General features: G+C 42.8%; 2 protein-coding genes across 2 annotated transcripts; one reads left to right on the top strand and one right to left on the bottom strand.

Moving 5' to 3' along the window:
• Positions 1-87: 87 nt before the first annotated feature.
• Positions 88-5223, bottom strand: LOC127907661 (uncharacterized). Its single transcript, XM_052464129.1, has 3 exons — positions 3117-5223; positions 2426-2608; positions 88-2151 (listed from the first exon to the last, which is right to left on the bottom strand). Exons 2-3 carry the CDS (start codon positions 2431-2433, stop codon positions 1629-1631), a joined length of 531 nt encoding a protein of 176 aa, XP_052320089.1. The 5' UTR covers positions 2434-2608; positions 3117-5223; the 3' UTR covers positions 88-1628.
• A 671-nt stretch (positions 5224-5894) lies between these two features.
• On the top strand, positions 5895-14677 carry LOC118394954 (PWWP domain-containing DNA repair factor 3A-like). The gene is made up of 12 exons (XM_035788671.1): positions 5895-5982; positions 8266-8534; positions 8954-9386; positions 10349-10419; positions 10505-10590; positions 10720-10780; positions 12285-12360; positions 12464-12511; positions 12689-12936; positions 13144-13353; positions 13806-13894; positions 13996-14677. The coding sequence occupies exons 1-12, from the start codon at positions 5979-5981 to the stop codon at positions 14072-14074; spliced, it is 1674 nt and encodes a 557-aa protein (XP_035644564.1). The 5' UTR covers positions 5895-5978; the 3' UTR covers positions 14075-14677.
• Positions 14678-15760: the final 1083 nt, after the last annotated feature.

Raw genomic sequence — 15760 nt, 5'->3', positions numbered from 1 at the left:
TGAAATCAGTGCACAAAGCACACAAGCAGGAACATTAAATAGTTTATACAATGGAGCATTCAAAGACACATTAATTGAACAAAACAAAATGTAATTAGAGAATTCAGCTAATGGCTTTTGTGCTCAGTGAATTAAGAGTATGGGGAGAATACTGTTGAGTAATAGGTCAATGACAAATGATGCTGTATTACAGTTACTTAAATAAACACCACAGAGGGACAAACAATTGAACACAAATAATTACAATTATATATAATTAACTGAAAACGAAGAGTGACTGATCGCTGGCTCCATCAGAATGCCCAGCCCATAAGGAGCAGGGGATGGGACTGGCACAGGTGTGAAGATCATGAACAGAGGTCCACCCGGGCACAGGTATGGAGTTCATGAACAGAGGCCCAGCTGGGCACAAGTGTGAAAATCATGAACAGAGGCCCAGCAGGGCACAGGTGTCAAGGCCACGGAGAGAGAACCAGCTGGTGGTGGAGTAGTCTGTACATGAGCAGAGGACGGATGCGGGTAGAGGTGTTGACTGGATGCTGGATGGTGGGACCACTACAAAGTCATCTGATTGGCAGCATGGTTTTTTGCATCACTCTTCATCAATGCCACCAAATACCCAGCATACCACAGAGCATTTTCAACAACCTACTTGAAGGTCTTCTTCCTCAGAAGGCTGAACTGCCTTGCTTCTGGGTTGCCAACTCGGGGCAGTACAGCCCTCCTGGCCAAACTTATCCAGAGATATAGCCCTGGTGTACTCTTTTAGAACCGTCTCCTGAAATGGCAAGCATCCTCTCTGTCAAATCCAATTAAATCAAATCCAATTTTAATCATCATATATATATATAGAGGATACAGTGGGGTGTAAACAGTGCAATGAAATGCTTACTTACAAGCTACCTCTCAACATACCCCCAAGACATGCTGTATGACAAGGGGTATGATATTTGTGCATCTGTAACTTTCTCGCTAATCATTCTTCACAATTCATCAGGACTTTCGGGAATCCTGGTAGCATCCACATTAATGTAGAAGTGTTTAGAAACATATTATTTTCTTATTTACAATAAGTGACACCAAAATGACACAATACATGATTTATTAGTCATTTGTACGTGCTTTTACACCTGCATTGTTTGCTGTTTGGGGTTTTAGGCTGGGTTTCTGTACAGCACTTTGAGATATCAGCTGATGTACGAAGGGCTATATAAATACATTTGATTTTATTTTATTTGTATTGGGCACAAAATAATCTCAAACACAACCAAAACAAAGAGCAAATGTTTGTAGTCACAAGCTTGATGTAATCATTGCGTGCTAGGAATAACAGACCAAATACTAAACTTGACTACTTTAATACACAAAATTTATCCCAAGACTTTTGGTTCCTCTTAAATGGGGGGACTATGTACAAAAAGTGCTATAATAAAAAGTGCTGTAATATGGATGAAAATACCCTCAAATTAAAGCTGACAGCACTTTGTATCATTGCAAATCCAAAGTGCTGGAGTACAGAGCCGAAACAACAAAACATTTCACCATCCCAATACTTTAGATGGAGTATTTGGCTGTTTTGACTGCCAGAGCCAATGCACGCTTTAAAAAGAACATTCATGGTACATGGACTAAGGCGTAACGTTAGCCCGAACAGGAACGTAGGACAGGGGAATGACGAGCCCAAGTGTGGAGGACAGAGGCCCAGGTGGTGGAGTAGCCCGTACAGGAACGTAGGACAGGGGAAGGACGAGCCCAAGTGTGGAGGACAGAGGCCCAGGTGGTGGAGTAGCCCGTACAGGAACGTAGGACAGGGGAAGGACGAGCCCAAGTGTGGAGGACAGAGGCCCAGGTGGTGGAGTAGCCCGTACAGGAGAGGAGGACAGGGGACTGACTGATGCAGCTGTGGACTGGATGCTGGTAGGGGGGGTGGGAGTAGGACGACAGGTGCCAACAAGAGGCAGGGCTGTCTCCAGCCCAGGAACTGTCAAGTCCTGATATTCCACAAGCTCCACAAAGCCCTCATCATCCTCCCCTTGGACACCAGGATCACCTGTCTCCAGTTCCTCAATGGCAGCCTTGTGATCCTGCAGCACCAAACCAGTCTGATCGAAGAGGTACTTCAAACCTATCAGCTCCCCCAAAGAAAACAAACTACAGAAATATGAGAATACACTGGACTGAGAATGGAATAATTCTATAATAACATTTCACAAAGAGAAATGTGTTGCTGTTTGTATTAAATATAAAAGCTACATTAGATTATTATTTACATGATATTGCCATTACCAGTGTATTAGTGTGGAACAGTGTAAGGAACCATATGTTCCAACTGATGACCTTCCTACTGCACAGAATGTGGGCAATATACAGCTTAACCTGCCAGAGCTTCCTGGGCATCCAGAGCAGCAGAGGACAGGAAAAGTACCTCTCCATCTCTACTGAGCTGCAGATGGTGGTGGAGGGTGGTCCCACCACATTTTGTCAACCCTGGCAAAGTCCATCTCTGGAATCCCATTCCCTGACCACCTGAACAACGCCTTAGACATCCACTTATGATCCACATCAGGCTAAATGCTTTGCCATCCCTTGGGAAGGCATACATCTCTCCCTGAAATCATAACACAACAACATTTCCCACATGAGAAATAATGTATTGATGATACATTCCCCAAAGAACAGGTGATCATATCACATGAGACATACCGCGTAACGTTAGGCCTGTATGTCATTTAAAACGCAAGTCATCACTATAAATACTTCAAATACAGGATGGAAGGGCTGAAAGGTAGAACTATTAACTTAATTAGATCAATTGAGTAAACACCATCAAAAGACGATCTATTGTTTTACTTATCTATTATCGCTATCAACTAAGCGTCATCATTAATGAAAATAATAACTCCATATTAGTATGAAAATAGTGAGGTTAACAGACTATTTTGATGGTCTAAGTCATCGGACGTTAAACTAGCTAAAGTTACGTTACTTCGTTAACCCGTGTCAGTGTTAAAACACCAGTTTACTAACGCGTTAGCGTTACCGTAGCTACACTGTAAATCTTGTTAACCGAACCGTGCTAACATGTTAGTTACTGTAGCCTAACACAGTGATCTTACCTGCTAGATATTCCGATCGATGATGATGATGATCAATGAAAACTCAAACAAAAAAATGTAGCTAACGTTACTTCAGAAAATAAACATAATTCGCGAATAAAATTACCTAAAATAAAATATATAATTTCCATGGTCCTCTTGGAGAGAGTTTAAAGGTCCCGCCATAGCTCTATCCTCATAGGTGAATTCTTGGTTACTGGTTGGTTGCACTGGCCTCTCGGATTGGTTGGCGAGGGAAATTATTGGTTACAGACGGCGATATGATTGGTTGTCGGAACCAGAAATTTCCTCGACTCAAGAGTGTCAGGGGGGGCCAAGCAGGTTACCGGATCGAATCACCGAGCTGAAGGTAAACAAACATCTGTCGTTCTGCCCCTGAGCAAGGCAGTTCCCCGTTAGGCCGTCATTGTAAATAAGATAATAATTTGTTCTTATTGTTATGTTTTTTAAAATGTATTATTGTCTCAGACACTAATGTTTAATCACTAGTTTGTTACAGTCACATTAAATTCCCTTTAATTCCTTTACTATTTTGGTTTTCTGCTTAAATATTTCATGTTGTCAACTTGTCTTGCAATAAAGGAAAATATAATTGCGTTGTTCCTAAATTCAGTGTAATGTGCTACATATGCCATGAATCAAAGGGCGCAAAACCCGACGATATTAAGTTGTGTTTTGGCTCAAGAGTTGCATTAGCGTCATGACAGCAACATTAGTGTCCTGGTAGAAATATTAAAACGTCCGGTTTTCCGATTTGCCTTCACAATAAAAGTCTGCGGTAAAACGCTGTGTATGACATGAAATCAATAATTTTGTGCAGCTTTACGTAGTGCATAATGTTAAAACTAAAGACAATTAGTACTCCATATAAGATACATAATATTATAAGGTGGAGCAGATTGACTGTTCCTAGGCCGTGGAGCTTATTGACTGTTCGTAGGCCGTCACTGAAAATAAGAATTTGTTCTTAATTGACTTGTCTAGTTAAATAAAGGTAAAATAAAAATATATAAATTGGTAAATGTTTGGCGCTTAAGTAAATGAATGTAAAGAAAATCATATTCTACAAACCCTATTGATGTCGCACTAGACTAGAGTTTATAGATGGTGTTATTTCTTGAATGACTGTGGTCTAAATACCCAGCAGCCCTTTCTACTCCACCCACTCCTTTGGTCCCAATGCAATACACTGTAGGTCTATAAATTACACATGGGCTTATAGAGAAAAAAACTATTCTAGTAGGGTCTGTAGAATCTATATATGGTGTTATTTCACGGGACTCTGAGTGTTGCTGGCCTTTTACTGTGGCCCAATAGCTTAATAATGCGGTGCCTGGACCCTATACGGTAAAAATATAGCAATGTACAGGAACAATGATTATTTGTGATGATGTAAAAGTAGGGAAAGAAGTACTAAGTAGGGTCTGTAGAATGTATCCTGTATGGTGTCATTTCATGGGGCTCTGAATAATATGGAGTGTTTCTGGCCTTTAGCTCCATCCATTCCATTGGCGGCCACAATGCAAATCACTGCATATGGAATACATATTGGTGTATCCGATGTGAAATGGCTGGCTAGTTAGCGGTGGTGCGCTGTGGAGCGATGGGTAACGATGCTCTGTGGGTGTCAGTTGTCTGTGTGTGCAGAGGGTCCCTGGTTCGAGCCCGGGTAGGGGCGAGGAGAGGGGCGGAAGCTATACTGTTACATTGGCTTATAGAGCAAAAACTATTCTGGGTGCTGCAGTAAAACTGTAGTATTATTTAAGTGCCAGCTGATGGGTCATCAATTGTGGATGGGCTTCCCATTGTATTAAAACGGGTTAAGTAGGTTTATACCACCGGAACACACTTGGCCCAATGGGCAATCCGCAAGCAGTTGTCTGGACATCACAGAAGAGTGAACATTCACACAGTTGCAATGTATTTTCTACGAACCGATATAAAATCAATATCGAATCGAAAAAATGCAACTGATATTGATTTTCCATATTTGTGCCCATCACTAATTGAATGTGTGTATTTGATAAGGGATTGCTACAAATTAATGTATCATAAAGTGTGTTAGACCATAAATGTTTTGCCGAAACATTTTATGAAATGAATTAAGTATGACCATGAATTTTAACTGACACATTTGATACAATTGGTGACTGAAGTGACTGTGTCACTATAGCCTGGTTGATGTTGATTATGTTTAAATTGTATATAAATTAGATTTTTGTTTTGACCCCAAAAAATGGCCTTATGGGTTTGTTATTTGAGTGTTGATAGTTTAGTGTGTATAGGCATTGACTTCAGGACCATAGATGTCACCGGGTCATTTGAAGGTGGTTTATACAGACCTTACTGAGTACTCCCAACCACACGTTTCAATCTCTGCACATAGTATCATTTGTTTATATTTTAGCCCCCATTTTAAGCTATTTGACCACAGTAAAAGGCCACCAACACTCTGTATTATTTAGAGCCACATGAAATGACACCATATATACATTCTACAGACACTACTGACTATCCCCTACAATACTTTTAGTACGGTCCCCAGGATGCTTTTTGCTCTACAAGCCAACATGTATTCCATATACAGTGATTTGCATTGGGGGAATTTATTTGACCTTGGAACATGTATTACAACCTAAATGTAATGCAAATGACACTTAAATATGAACAATGTTAATGTTTAAACAATTACTTACACGTTATTGACACTTTTCTACTATTAGGTGGGCGAATTTTATTTTGAAAATGTTCGAAATTCCGTGACCCGGAACTACTTTTTTAAGAGTTGCTGACGAGACGCTGAGAGGAGTTGCAACCTTTCAAGTATCTAGAAGAAAGTATTCCATCTATCTTGCTGTGTCTATGTGTATGTATACATCTTTATACAAATCAGTATTTGGAACCTTCTATGCTACTATTATTTCTTGCTGGGTTGTTAGCGAAATAATAATTGCAATCCGATACAGTAGCTAGCTATCTGATTAGCCAGTACAGCGTATGCGATATAATTATCGTTAGCTTGCTACTGTTGCTTGACCAGCAAACACGGTGTGCATGCATATGCAGATGTGAAGTAAGTACAAAAAGTTATCCAAGCTAGGCAACTGTTTGTAATCTCATTCGATAATTTTTGTTGTGAAATTTCGACGAGACTGATCAGTGGAGTGTTTACAACAGATGTGTTGCTAGTTAATTTACTTGACCTACCTGTTGGTTTTGTTGTCGATGGTAAACCCACAATCCCCACAACTAGCTAGTTACACGCAAAAGCGTTTAGGTATGTTGTTAAAGTTATAGCTAGCAAAACAGAACTTTCAATGATTTACAAGCTGTGGTTAGCAGAAAAGATTTTTGCTCAAATGTTTCTTAGATGCACACAACAAGCCCTAAGATTACACCCCTCTCTGAAATTCACATGGCTTTATTTGATCAACACAAAGAATAAACCTGTTCACATCCTGCATGGTTCCACCACAGCTCAAGATGATGAGCTTTGTCCTCCTGAGGAGCTGAAGCACTGGAGCTTGCCTGGCCCTGAACATGAATTCTCCAGAGGACAGTTCTTCCTCTTCCACACAGAAGACCTCTGTTTGGGCTGACCAGCAGACAGCCACTGCACAGCTGGGAGTTAGCCCCCCGTCTCCCACACAATGCTTTGGGGATGGGGAAGGAACCAGATCTGCTATCCCAGCTGAAACACCCGTTTCAACCAACCCTTCTTGCCCATCTCAAACACTTGTTACACCCCAAAAAAAGAGGACGGCAGAGAAAGGAACCTTTGATTCATCACAGCCACAGGGTGAACGTCGCAAGAGGGGGAGGCCACGCAAAAACAAGAAACCCCAGACTGACACAGAACACCATATCCACCAGGCCCAGTCCCCGACAGCTACACATCCATGTTTACAGCCAGAGGACCAAACAGAGGCTGTGACACTGACACCCAGCTCACATGTGATACCCGAGGACAGGTGTCAGTCATCTGAGGCCACCTTTGAACCACCATGCCCTGCCTTGGACTTACAGAGCGCCAATAAGGGACAGAGTAAGAATGGGCCCCATCTCTCCAGTGCTTCTGTTGGACAAGGAGACCGAACAGGCCCTAATGTTCTAGTCACTGGGATATTTCTAAGCAAATGTGCCAAAGAGCAAAAGACTCTGTGCCAGTCACCACATAATCTGAAAGATGGGAGAAAGGCGGCTAAAAAATCACAAATTCATAATGTCGATCAGCCACAGGAGACTGTGACAAAGGGGGAAAATACATCTAAACCCTTACTGACTATTAAGGTAGGACAGGAGAATTGCCTGACACAAAAGACTGGGCTAAAAAGGAAATATACAAAAAAATCACAGAGCCATAAGGTAGGCCAGCCAAGGGACACTGACCAGTCACAGGAGAGTGAGACAGTGAGAAATGGGGAAAATACATCTATAAAATCACCAACCCATAAGATCGACTGGTCACAGGAGACGGTGAGAAATGGGAAAAAGACAACTATGAAATCACCAACCCACCAGGTACACCAGTCACAAGAGTTGGTAACAAAAAGGAAAAAGGTCTCTAAAATATCTTCAACCCACAAGGTAGACCACTCACAAGAAACTGTGAAAAAGAGGAAATATACAAAAAAATCACAGACCCGGGAGATTGACCAATCACAATCCCCAGAGACTGGAAAAAATACATCTATGAAATCGCTGACGAATAAGGTGAATAAGGTGGCATCGAAAAAATCACAAAGCCATACCGTAGAACAGTCACTGGGGATTGACCAATCACAAGAGACCGTGAGAAAGAGGAACTACACCAAAAAATCTCAGAAGCATAAGGAGGACTCACATGAGACCGTGAGAAATGGGGAAAAGACATCCCAAAAATCGCAGAAGCATAAGGTAGAGTTACGAGACACGGAACAGTCACAGGAGGAGACTGTAAAAAATAGGAAATATACTAAGAAATCAAAGACCCACAAGGTAGACTCAGGAGTTCTCTCCTTACTCCCTGTGTTATCTGCAGACCTCTCCCTCAACCTTTCCTCTCCCACATTCAGCTCTACTGGGCTTCCAAAGAGAAAATATACAAAAAAATCACAGACCCTCAAGGTAGACTCCGATGTCCCATCCTCACTCATTGTACTGTCTGCAGACCTCTCCTCCAGCCTGCAGAGTAGCCTCTCTCCTACTCGCAGCCTTTCTGGCATCCCCTTCTCACCAAACACGCATAAGAGAGTCCGAGGCAGACCTCAGCGGGTCCAGCAGCAGCTCTTTCTTAGCTCCACGCCAGGCCCTCACCCTAGATCCTCCACAGGAACAGACAACTCCTCCTCTGCCTCCCTGTCTCACGTGGGACTGGGCCCACAGAACACCTCACCTATCACCCCCTGGAAGCTGTTGGAACTAAGCCCTCTGGAGAAGGTACTGTATTATCATCTTCATCACTGATTAGAAACATTTATTTAACCTTTAAGGTTAAAACCTGTTTTCACTTTGTCATTATGGGGTATTGAGTGTAGATTGAGGAAAATGTTTTATTTAATCAATTTTAGAATAACAAAATGTGGGAAAAGGAAAGGGGTCTGAATACTTTCCGAATGCACTGTATCTCCTCTTATCAAAAACAAGTTATCATGAACCTCAGATCACCTCCTTCCTTTTCCTTTTACACTATATTACGTTGTCAGGTGAATGGTCAAACACTGAATAGTGCTCAGGATTGTAATCACCGTTAAATAACCTTCTCTCTTGCCTATTGCATTTCAATCTGTTTAAATGAAATCCCAGTATTCATATGTTCAATACACAACTGTTAAAAAAATATATGTAATCTCTCCCAGACACGCTTAGCTTTACCCGGTAGTAAAGCTCGGGGAAGACCCAGAGTTAGGCCAAAGAACTCGGCAACAGTGAAGGGAGTGAAGACTCCGGGTGGTAAGAAGAAGGTGAAGGCTGCAGCAGAGGAAGGGTCCCAGACCTCCAGCTCTGAGGAAGGCCCCCCAGCCAAACTCAGACGTAGAAGCAGGAAGGGCCAGACAGCAGAGGGAGCTGGCCTGCAGAGCGGTTACACTACCAGCACTAAGCCACGCTCCAGACCAAGGTTTGAGCTGCAGGAGTCAGACTCACCAGACACAGACACAGGAGATGCCTCCCTGTCCTCAGACCTCTCCATTGAGTTAAGCGTACAGGAAGACCATGTAACTTCACTGACTCTTGAAGAGGAGGAAGAGCAAGACGATGAGGAAGATCTGCCCAGTTTCTTAAATAACACAAGTGAGTAACGTGCTGACTAGACTGGCTACGTTGTGTGGGCAAGCATTGCTAAGTAAATGTACACATGCATGTTATTAGGGAAATACCAGTATTGCGATACTCATTAGTATCGTGGCAAGGAAACAAAACACAAAGCATATTTAATTTCTGTAGGAAAACAGCCCTAATGTTGGAAAAAATATAATGTTTGTCATCCAGAGTCACATTTATTTGTTTTCCAAACTATAGCACACAATATTTTACATAAAGCAGGTTTTTAAAGGGCCAAAGAGTTTGACTGCTTCGTGGTTTCATTTTTGCCATGGAAAAAATATTGTGATACTGGTATCGTCCCGGCCCTACATGCTATTCAATCATTTAACCCAAACTGCTGGCGCGTGTCAACATTGAGATGCCTGAAGCACTGCAAGTCCCCCCCCCTCTCCCATCTATTGGTTTTCACAAGCATGCTAACCAACGTGGGTGATTGAAAGATGAGTCAAACTAGTTTTCCTGTTTTATCTCTCGATTAATTGTCGGAGTAGAGAACACACTTTTCTGTATGACTCAAAATGGGTCAACATTCTACACAGATCCAGCAACAACAAAAAATAGGACCATATGCATTTCAGGTAAAATGACAATCTGATGTTTATCTCCCAGGACAAATGAGCTAGCAGCAACAAGCTAGCTAAATGTCCCATCATTTCATGTGTGTTTCATGTGTGTTTCGACCTGTCCCCAATTTAATATAGTGGGTTCACGGTTGGTTTTGGTATTTTAACCTGCGTGTCATGAACGTGTCTGGTGGGGATAGACAAAATCAACAAGCGCATGTGGATGCACGTGGGGGGTGGTTTGGTGTGAGTTGGTTAGTTGGTTAACTCCCTTGATGATATGATGCCTTCCTGCATGTGTACTATAGCTAATGTTGAGTTGTTAATTAAAACTAAGATAACCCGTAGTTATTTGTCTCTTTTCAGAGCCACTGTCCATAACGGAAGGAATATGTGTTTGGTGCAAATTTAGAAGCTATCCTTTCTGGCCGGCAATGGTGAGTATTGATTGCTGTGCTTCAACTAAACTAATTTTGAATAGTCCTCAGTAGTAACTGAACTAGAAACTGTTTGACTCCATAGGTGAAGAGTGTGAACCGTAAGCTGAAGAAGGCCAGCATTGTGTTTATTGACGACCTGCTGTTTGACAAAAAGAGGATACGAAAAGGGTAGGAACCAAAACTATGTGCAGCCCTTCCCACATTCCCTATGAGCTGTAACTGGTGTCCATTCCCTGGTTGCCCGATTAGCCTCCGGGCTCCAATATTAACTATTGTCTTTTTGTGTTTCTTTCAAAGCTTTTCTGTGTCCCTAAAAACATTGAAGCCTTTTGACTGTGAAGAGGCTGATCAGCTAGTGGTAAGGGTAACTGAAGAAAACAGTTTCTCAAGAATACTGACTCCAACATAACTAATATATAATATAGCTACAGTTTTATTTATATATATATATATTTGTACAGATCCTTGAGTCATGGGGCTGTGCATTATCATATATATATACGCTGAACAAAAATATGGTCCCATTTGCACAAAAATCTTATTCCTCTCAATTTTTTGGGGCAAATTTGTTTACATCCCTGTTTGTGAACATTTATCCTTTGCCAAGATAATCCATCCACCTGACAGGTGTGGCATATCAAGAACCTGATTAAACAGCATCATTACACAGGTGCACCTTGTTTTTGGGACAACAAAAGGCCATTCTAAAATGTGCAGTTTTGTCACACAACACAATGCTGTAGATGTCTCAAGTTTTGAGGAAGCGTGCAATTGGCATGCTGACCGCAGGAATGTCCACCAGAACTGTTGACAGTGAATTTAATGTGAATTTCTCTACCATAAGCCGCTTCCGATGTGGTTATAGAGAATGTGGTAGTACGTCCAACCGGCCTCACAACCGCAGACCACATGTAACCACGCCAGCCCAGAACATCCACATCTGGCTTCTTCACCTGCAGGATCATCTGAGACCAGCCACCCGGACAGCTGATGAAACTTCGATGGCCACTGGCAGGCTGGAGAAATATGCTCTTCATGGATGAATCACGGTTTCAACTGTACTGGGCAGATGGCAGACAGCGTCTATGGCGTCGTGACGGTGAGCGGTTTGCTGATGTCTATGTTGTGTACATAGTGTTCCTTGTTGGCGGTGGGGTTATGGTATCGGCAGGCATAAGCTACGGACAACAAACACAATTGCATTTTATCGATGACAATTTGAATGCACAGAGATACCGTGACGAGATCCTGAGGCCCATTGTCGTGCATTTAATATGCCGCCATCAATATGCCGCCATCACCTTATGTTTCAGCTCGATAATGCACAGCCCCATGCCGCAAGGATCTGAACACAATTCCTGGAAGCTGAAAATGTCCCAGTTCTTCCATGGCCTGCATACTCACCAGACATGTCACCCATTGAGCATGTTTGGGATACTCTGGATCGACATGTACGACAGCGTGTTCCAGTTCCCACCAATATCCAGCAACTTCACACAGCCATTGAAGAGGAGTGGGACAACATTCCACAGGACACAATCAACAGCCTGATCAACTCTATGCGAAGGAGATGTCGTGCTGCATGAGGCAAATGGTGGTCACACCAGATACGGACTGGTTTTCTGGTCCACGCTCAATTATTATTTATTTTTTAAAGGTATCTGTGACCAACGTATTGCTTAACTGTATTCCCAGTCATGTGAAATCCATAGATTAAGGCCTAATGCATTTATTTCAATTGACTGATTTCCTTATATGTAACAGTAAAATATTTGAAATAGTTTCGTTTTATGTTTTTGTTCAGTGTATATTTTGTCAACATTTCCGGTGACCGTTGTGTTGATGTTTCCTGTTGTCTGCAGTGTAAAGCCAGAGAGAAGTATGATGCTGCCATCAAATGGTGTCTGGCGTTGATAGCCGACTATAGAATCCGTATCGGTAAACTATTCTGCACTTCTCTTAGAATGAGCACCGTGATCCAGATTATACTCCGTGTTATATTCCCCATTACTGTTGTTCATGTTTGTATTGTCTTTTGTAGGATGCGGCTTCACCGGTTCCTTCATTGAATACTTTTCTGATGACATAAGTAAGTTCATGTCCGTTCACTGACGTTTTCCGATGTTGATACAGTGACATTCCCACAAGTCATCTCAAATGCTGTCTGTCCTGTTTAAACAGGTCTTTAGTACCACATAATGTGTTCTCTGTGACTGAGATAAAGGTTAGATGGATCAATACATTACCTGTATGATCCCTCCCCCAGGCTGCCCGGTGAGAAGGTGCTACCCCCGGGGCACCTCAGACCTCACCTTCCCCAGTAAGCTAATTCTGGAGGAGCAGTACGTAACCTCTGACCCGGAAGGGGACGATCAGGAGGGCAGCAAACGGCAGGAGGAGGAGGAGAGGAGGAGGAAGCTGCTGCCTGACCGTTCCAAGGCTGCACGTAACCGTGCCAACGAGAAACTGGTGGACTTCGTCGTTAGGCAGCGCCGGGTGGAGACACGCCTTCTAGTGAGTAACCATGCCGATGCCTCTCTCTCTCTCCCAGGCACTCAGTATAGCAGTTGTTTTCTCCCTCCATCTGTCCGTCCCTCTCCTTTGCCTGTCAGTATCTTCTCTCTGTCCATTCTCTATCCTTCCATCTTTCTATGTATGTAATATGGTCTCCAAACTTGAGTAGCTCTATATGTAGAAGATAAACCCTCTCTCTAACTCCAGGGCGTAATCGGTGGTCAGCAGCAGTCTAAGTGGCTGCGTTGGTTCCTGGCAGCCAGTCGCTCAGTTGTGGACACGTACCTGGAGGACGAGGAGCAGCTGGACCAGGTGTACCACTACCTGAGAGGGGTGTACGAGACCGCCCCCCTCACCGCACCCTGTCTGGCCGATGTAGACCTCATCCGCTTGGTACTGGACGTGCTGTTACCAGAGGTCAGAATGCTGTAGAATAGAATACAACTTTATTGTCCATCGAAACACGTGTCTTTCTTTGCTGTCTGTTTTTAATACCATACTTTATTGTTGGAAGTGATGTTAAAGTCCTACTCCAGTATCCTTTTCATCTCATTTAACACCTGATTTACTGAACAAAAGGCACTTCTCAATAGGTGGTCCAGGTATGACATGGCACAAGTGGGGGGGTGGGCCTTTCCTATTTTGTTCTCTATTGTTCCTCAAGCAAGGAGGGAGGCTGATGACGTCAGACCAACTCCTTGAATGGCCTAATCCTTGAAATGTGCAGTTGTCAAAAAAGAAAAACGATTTTGTTTTACCCTTAAGTGTGTTTATACTTATTACTATTGTTTTTCAACAGGAAAAGTTCATAAATAGCTAGTGTGTCTTAAATTAGTTATTATTCTGAAGGGTGATGTCTTTTTGTGTAGGCTATTATCTATGCCATAGCTGGAGTGGACGAGTTGTCACTGGTGAAGGCAGAAGACAAATACCTGAAAGGGCCCTGTCTGAGTAAAAGGTAAGTGGTCAGTGTGTTGGCTCACTGAATTAAAGGCTAACACCGTTACATTTTATTTCTGGGTCTAAATCTGCTTTCTTCTCTCTCCTTCCTCTCCTCAGGGAAAGAGAGGAGTTTGATGCGATGATCGAGCAGCAGATGAAGACGAAAGCATCGATCCATCAGCATCCTGCACACTGAACATAACACAGTCTACTTGGCTTCCAACCCTCAGACTAAACGGGCCATAGGGTTCTGGTCAAAAGTAGTTTGAATAGTGCCATTTGGGATGCAGCCTCAGAATGCCAGTGTCCTAATCAAATGATGCTTCTAAGCATTATAGGACAGGAAATAAGTAAGTAGCCTTGTCCAAGCAAGAACAGCCAGTAAGGCCTTTTTCTGTACCGCGAAGCAGCTTGATATACAAGTACACCCTCTGGCCAGGACACTGGTCTATCGCAGACAATAAGAACCATATATAACGGTCTCTAAATGTGGCTCTGAGGACAATCAACTGCTGTTGTACATCCTAGCAGTGGTGTGACTTAACAAAACTATGTTGAATTATCAAGTCATTGTCAAATCAGCTGAAATCTGAGATCGACTGGTCAAGATTTACAGCTTCAACACGGAACTCCTGGGAGGGTGGGACCTTCATTCAGAAAGACTTACGCCGCTTGGTTGAAACTGGGACTTCATTTTAGACCCACTGCAACCGTATTTGATCCAACATGGTCGCCCGTTTAGACAGTTCAACTGTAAATTCAGGACATTAAAGACACTACTCTATTTTTCTATGGAAAAGTCTGCTCTTTTTTTTATATGAACGTTCCTGTCTTATTCTATGGCCATGTAAGGTTAGCTTGTTCGTAAGTACCCATTTCCTGATGACAGTGTTTAGAACATCAAGCTATACAACATTCTGAATGTGAATCATGTCAACTCATCTATTGTGAAACCCAAATGACACCCTATTCCCTTTATAGTGCACTTTTTTGGTCAGGGCCCAAGTAGTGCACTATGTAGGGAACCATTTGGGACATACCCAGTGACTTGCAATGACAGTACAGGAACAAGACTATTCCCCAATGACAGGTCAATAATGAATACATGCAAGTCTGATAAAGGATTTTATTTGTATTATATTTAATACTGAACAAATATCAATGCAATATGCAACAATTTCAACAGTTCATATAAAGAAATCAGTCAATTGAAATTAAGTCAAGTAGGCCCTAATCTATGGATTTCACATGACTGGGAATACACATATCTTCAAAAAATAGGTAGGGGCGTGGATCAGACAACCAGTCAGTATCTGGTGTGACCATTTGCCTCATGCAGCGCGACACATCTTCACAGAGTTGATCAGGCTGTTGATTGTGGCCTGTGGAATGTTGTTCCACTCCTCTTCAATGGCTGTGTGAAGTTGCTGGATATTGGTGGGAACTGGAACATGCTGTCGTACATGTTGATCCAGAGTATCCCAAACATGCTCAATGGGTGACATGTCTGGTGAGTATGCAGGCCATGAAAGAACTGGGACATTTTTTTAGCTTCCAGGAATTGTGTACAGATCCTTGCAGCATGCAGCTGTGCATTTTCATGCTGAAACATGAAGCGGTGGACATCAGGATCTCATGTTATCTCTGCATTCATCTAAATCTTTTGGGGGAATTGCCATCGATAAATATAATTGTGTTCATTGTCCATAATCCCACCGCCACCATGGGGCACTCTGTTCACAACGTTGACATCAGCAAACCGTTCACCCACACAACGCCATACACGTGGTATCCCGGAGGTCTACCCCAGGGGTTGGTGATAGAGGGGAGGTGGTGCCGCGACGTTGGCTCCCTCTGCTGGGGCAGTCCCCTGGGGTGGGCA

The sequence above is a fragment of the Oncorhynchus keta genome, chromosome 15 (genome assembly GCF_023373465.1).
Source record: "Oncorhynchus keta strain PuntledgeMale-10-30-2019 chromosome 15, Oket_V2, whole genome shotgun sequence".
In the NCBI taxonomy this organism is placed as follows: Eukaryota; Metazoa; Chordata; class Actinopteri; order Salmoniformes; family Salmonidae; genus Oncorhynchus; species Oncorhynchus keta.
The sequence above is the reverse complement of the archived record's forward strand: the minus strand, read 5'-3'. Positions and strand labels throughout refer to the sequence as shown.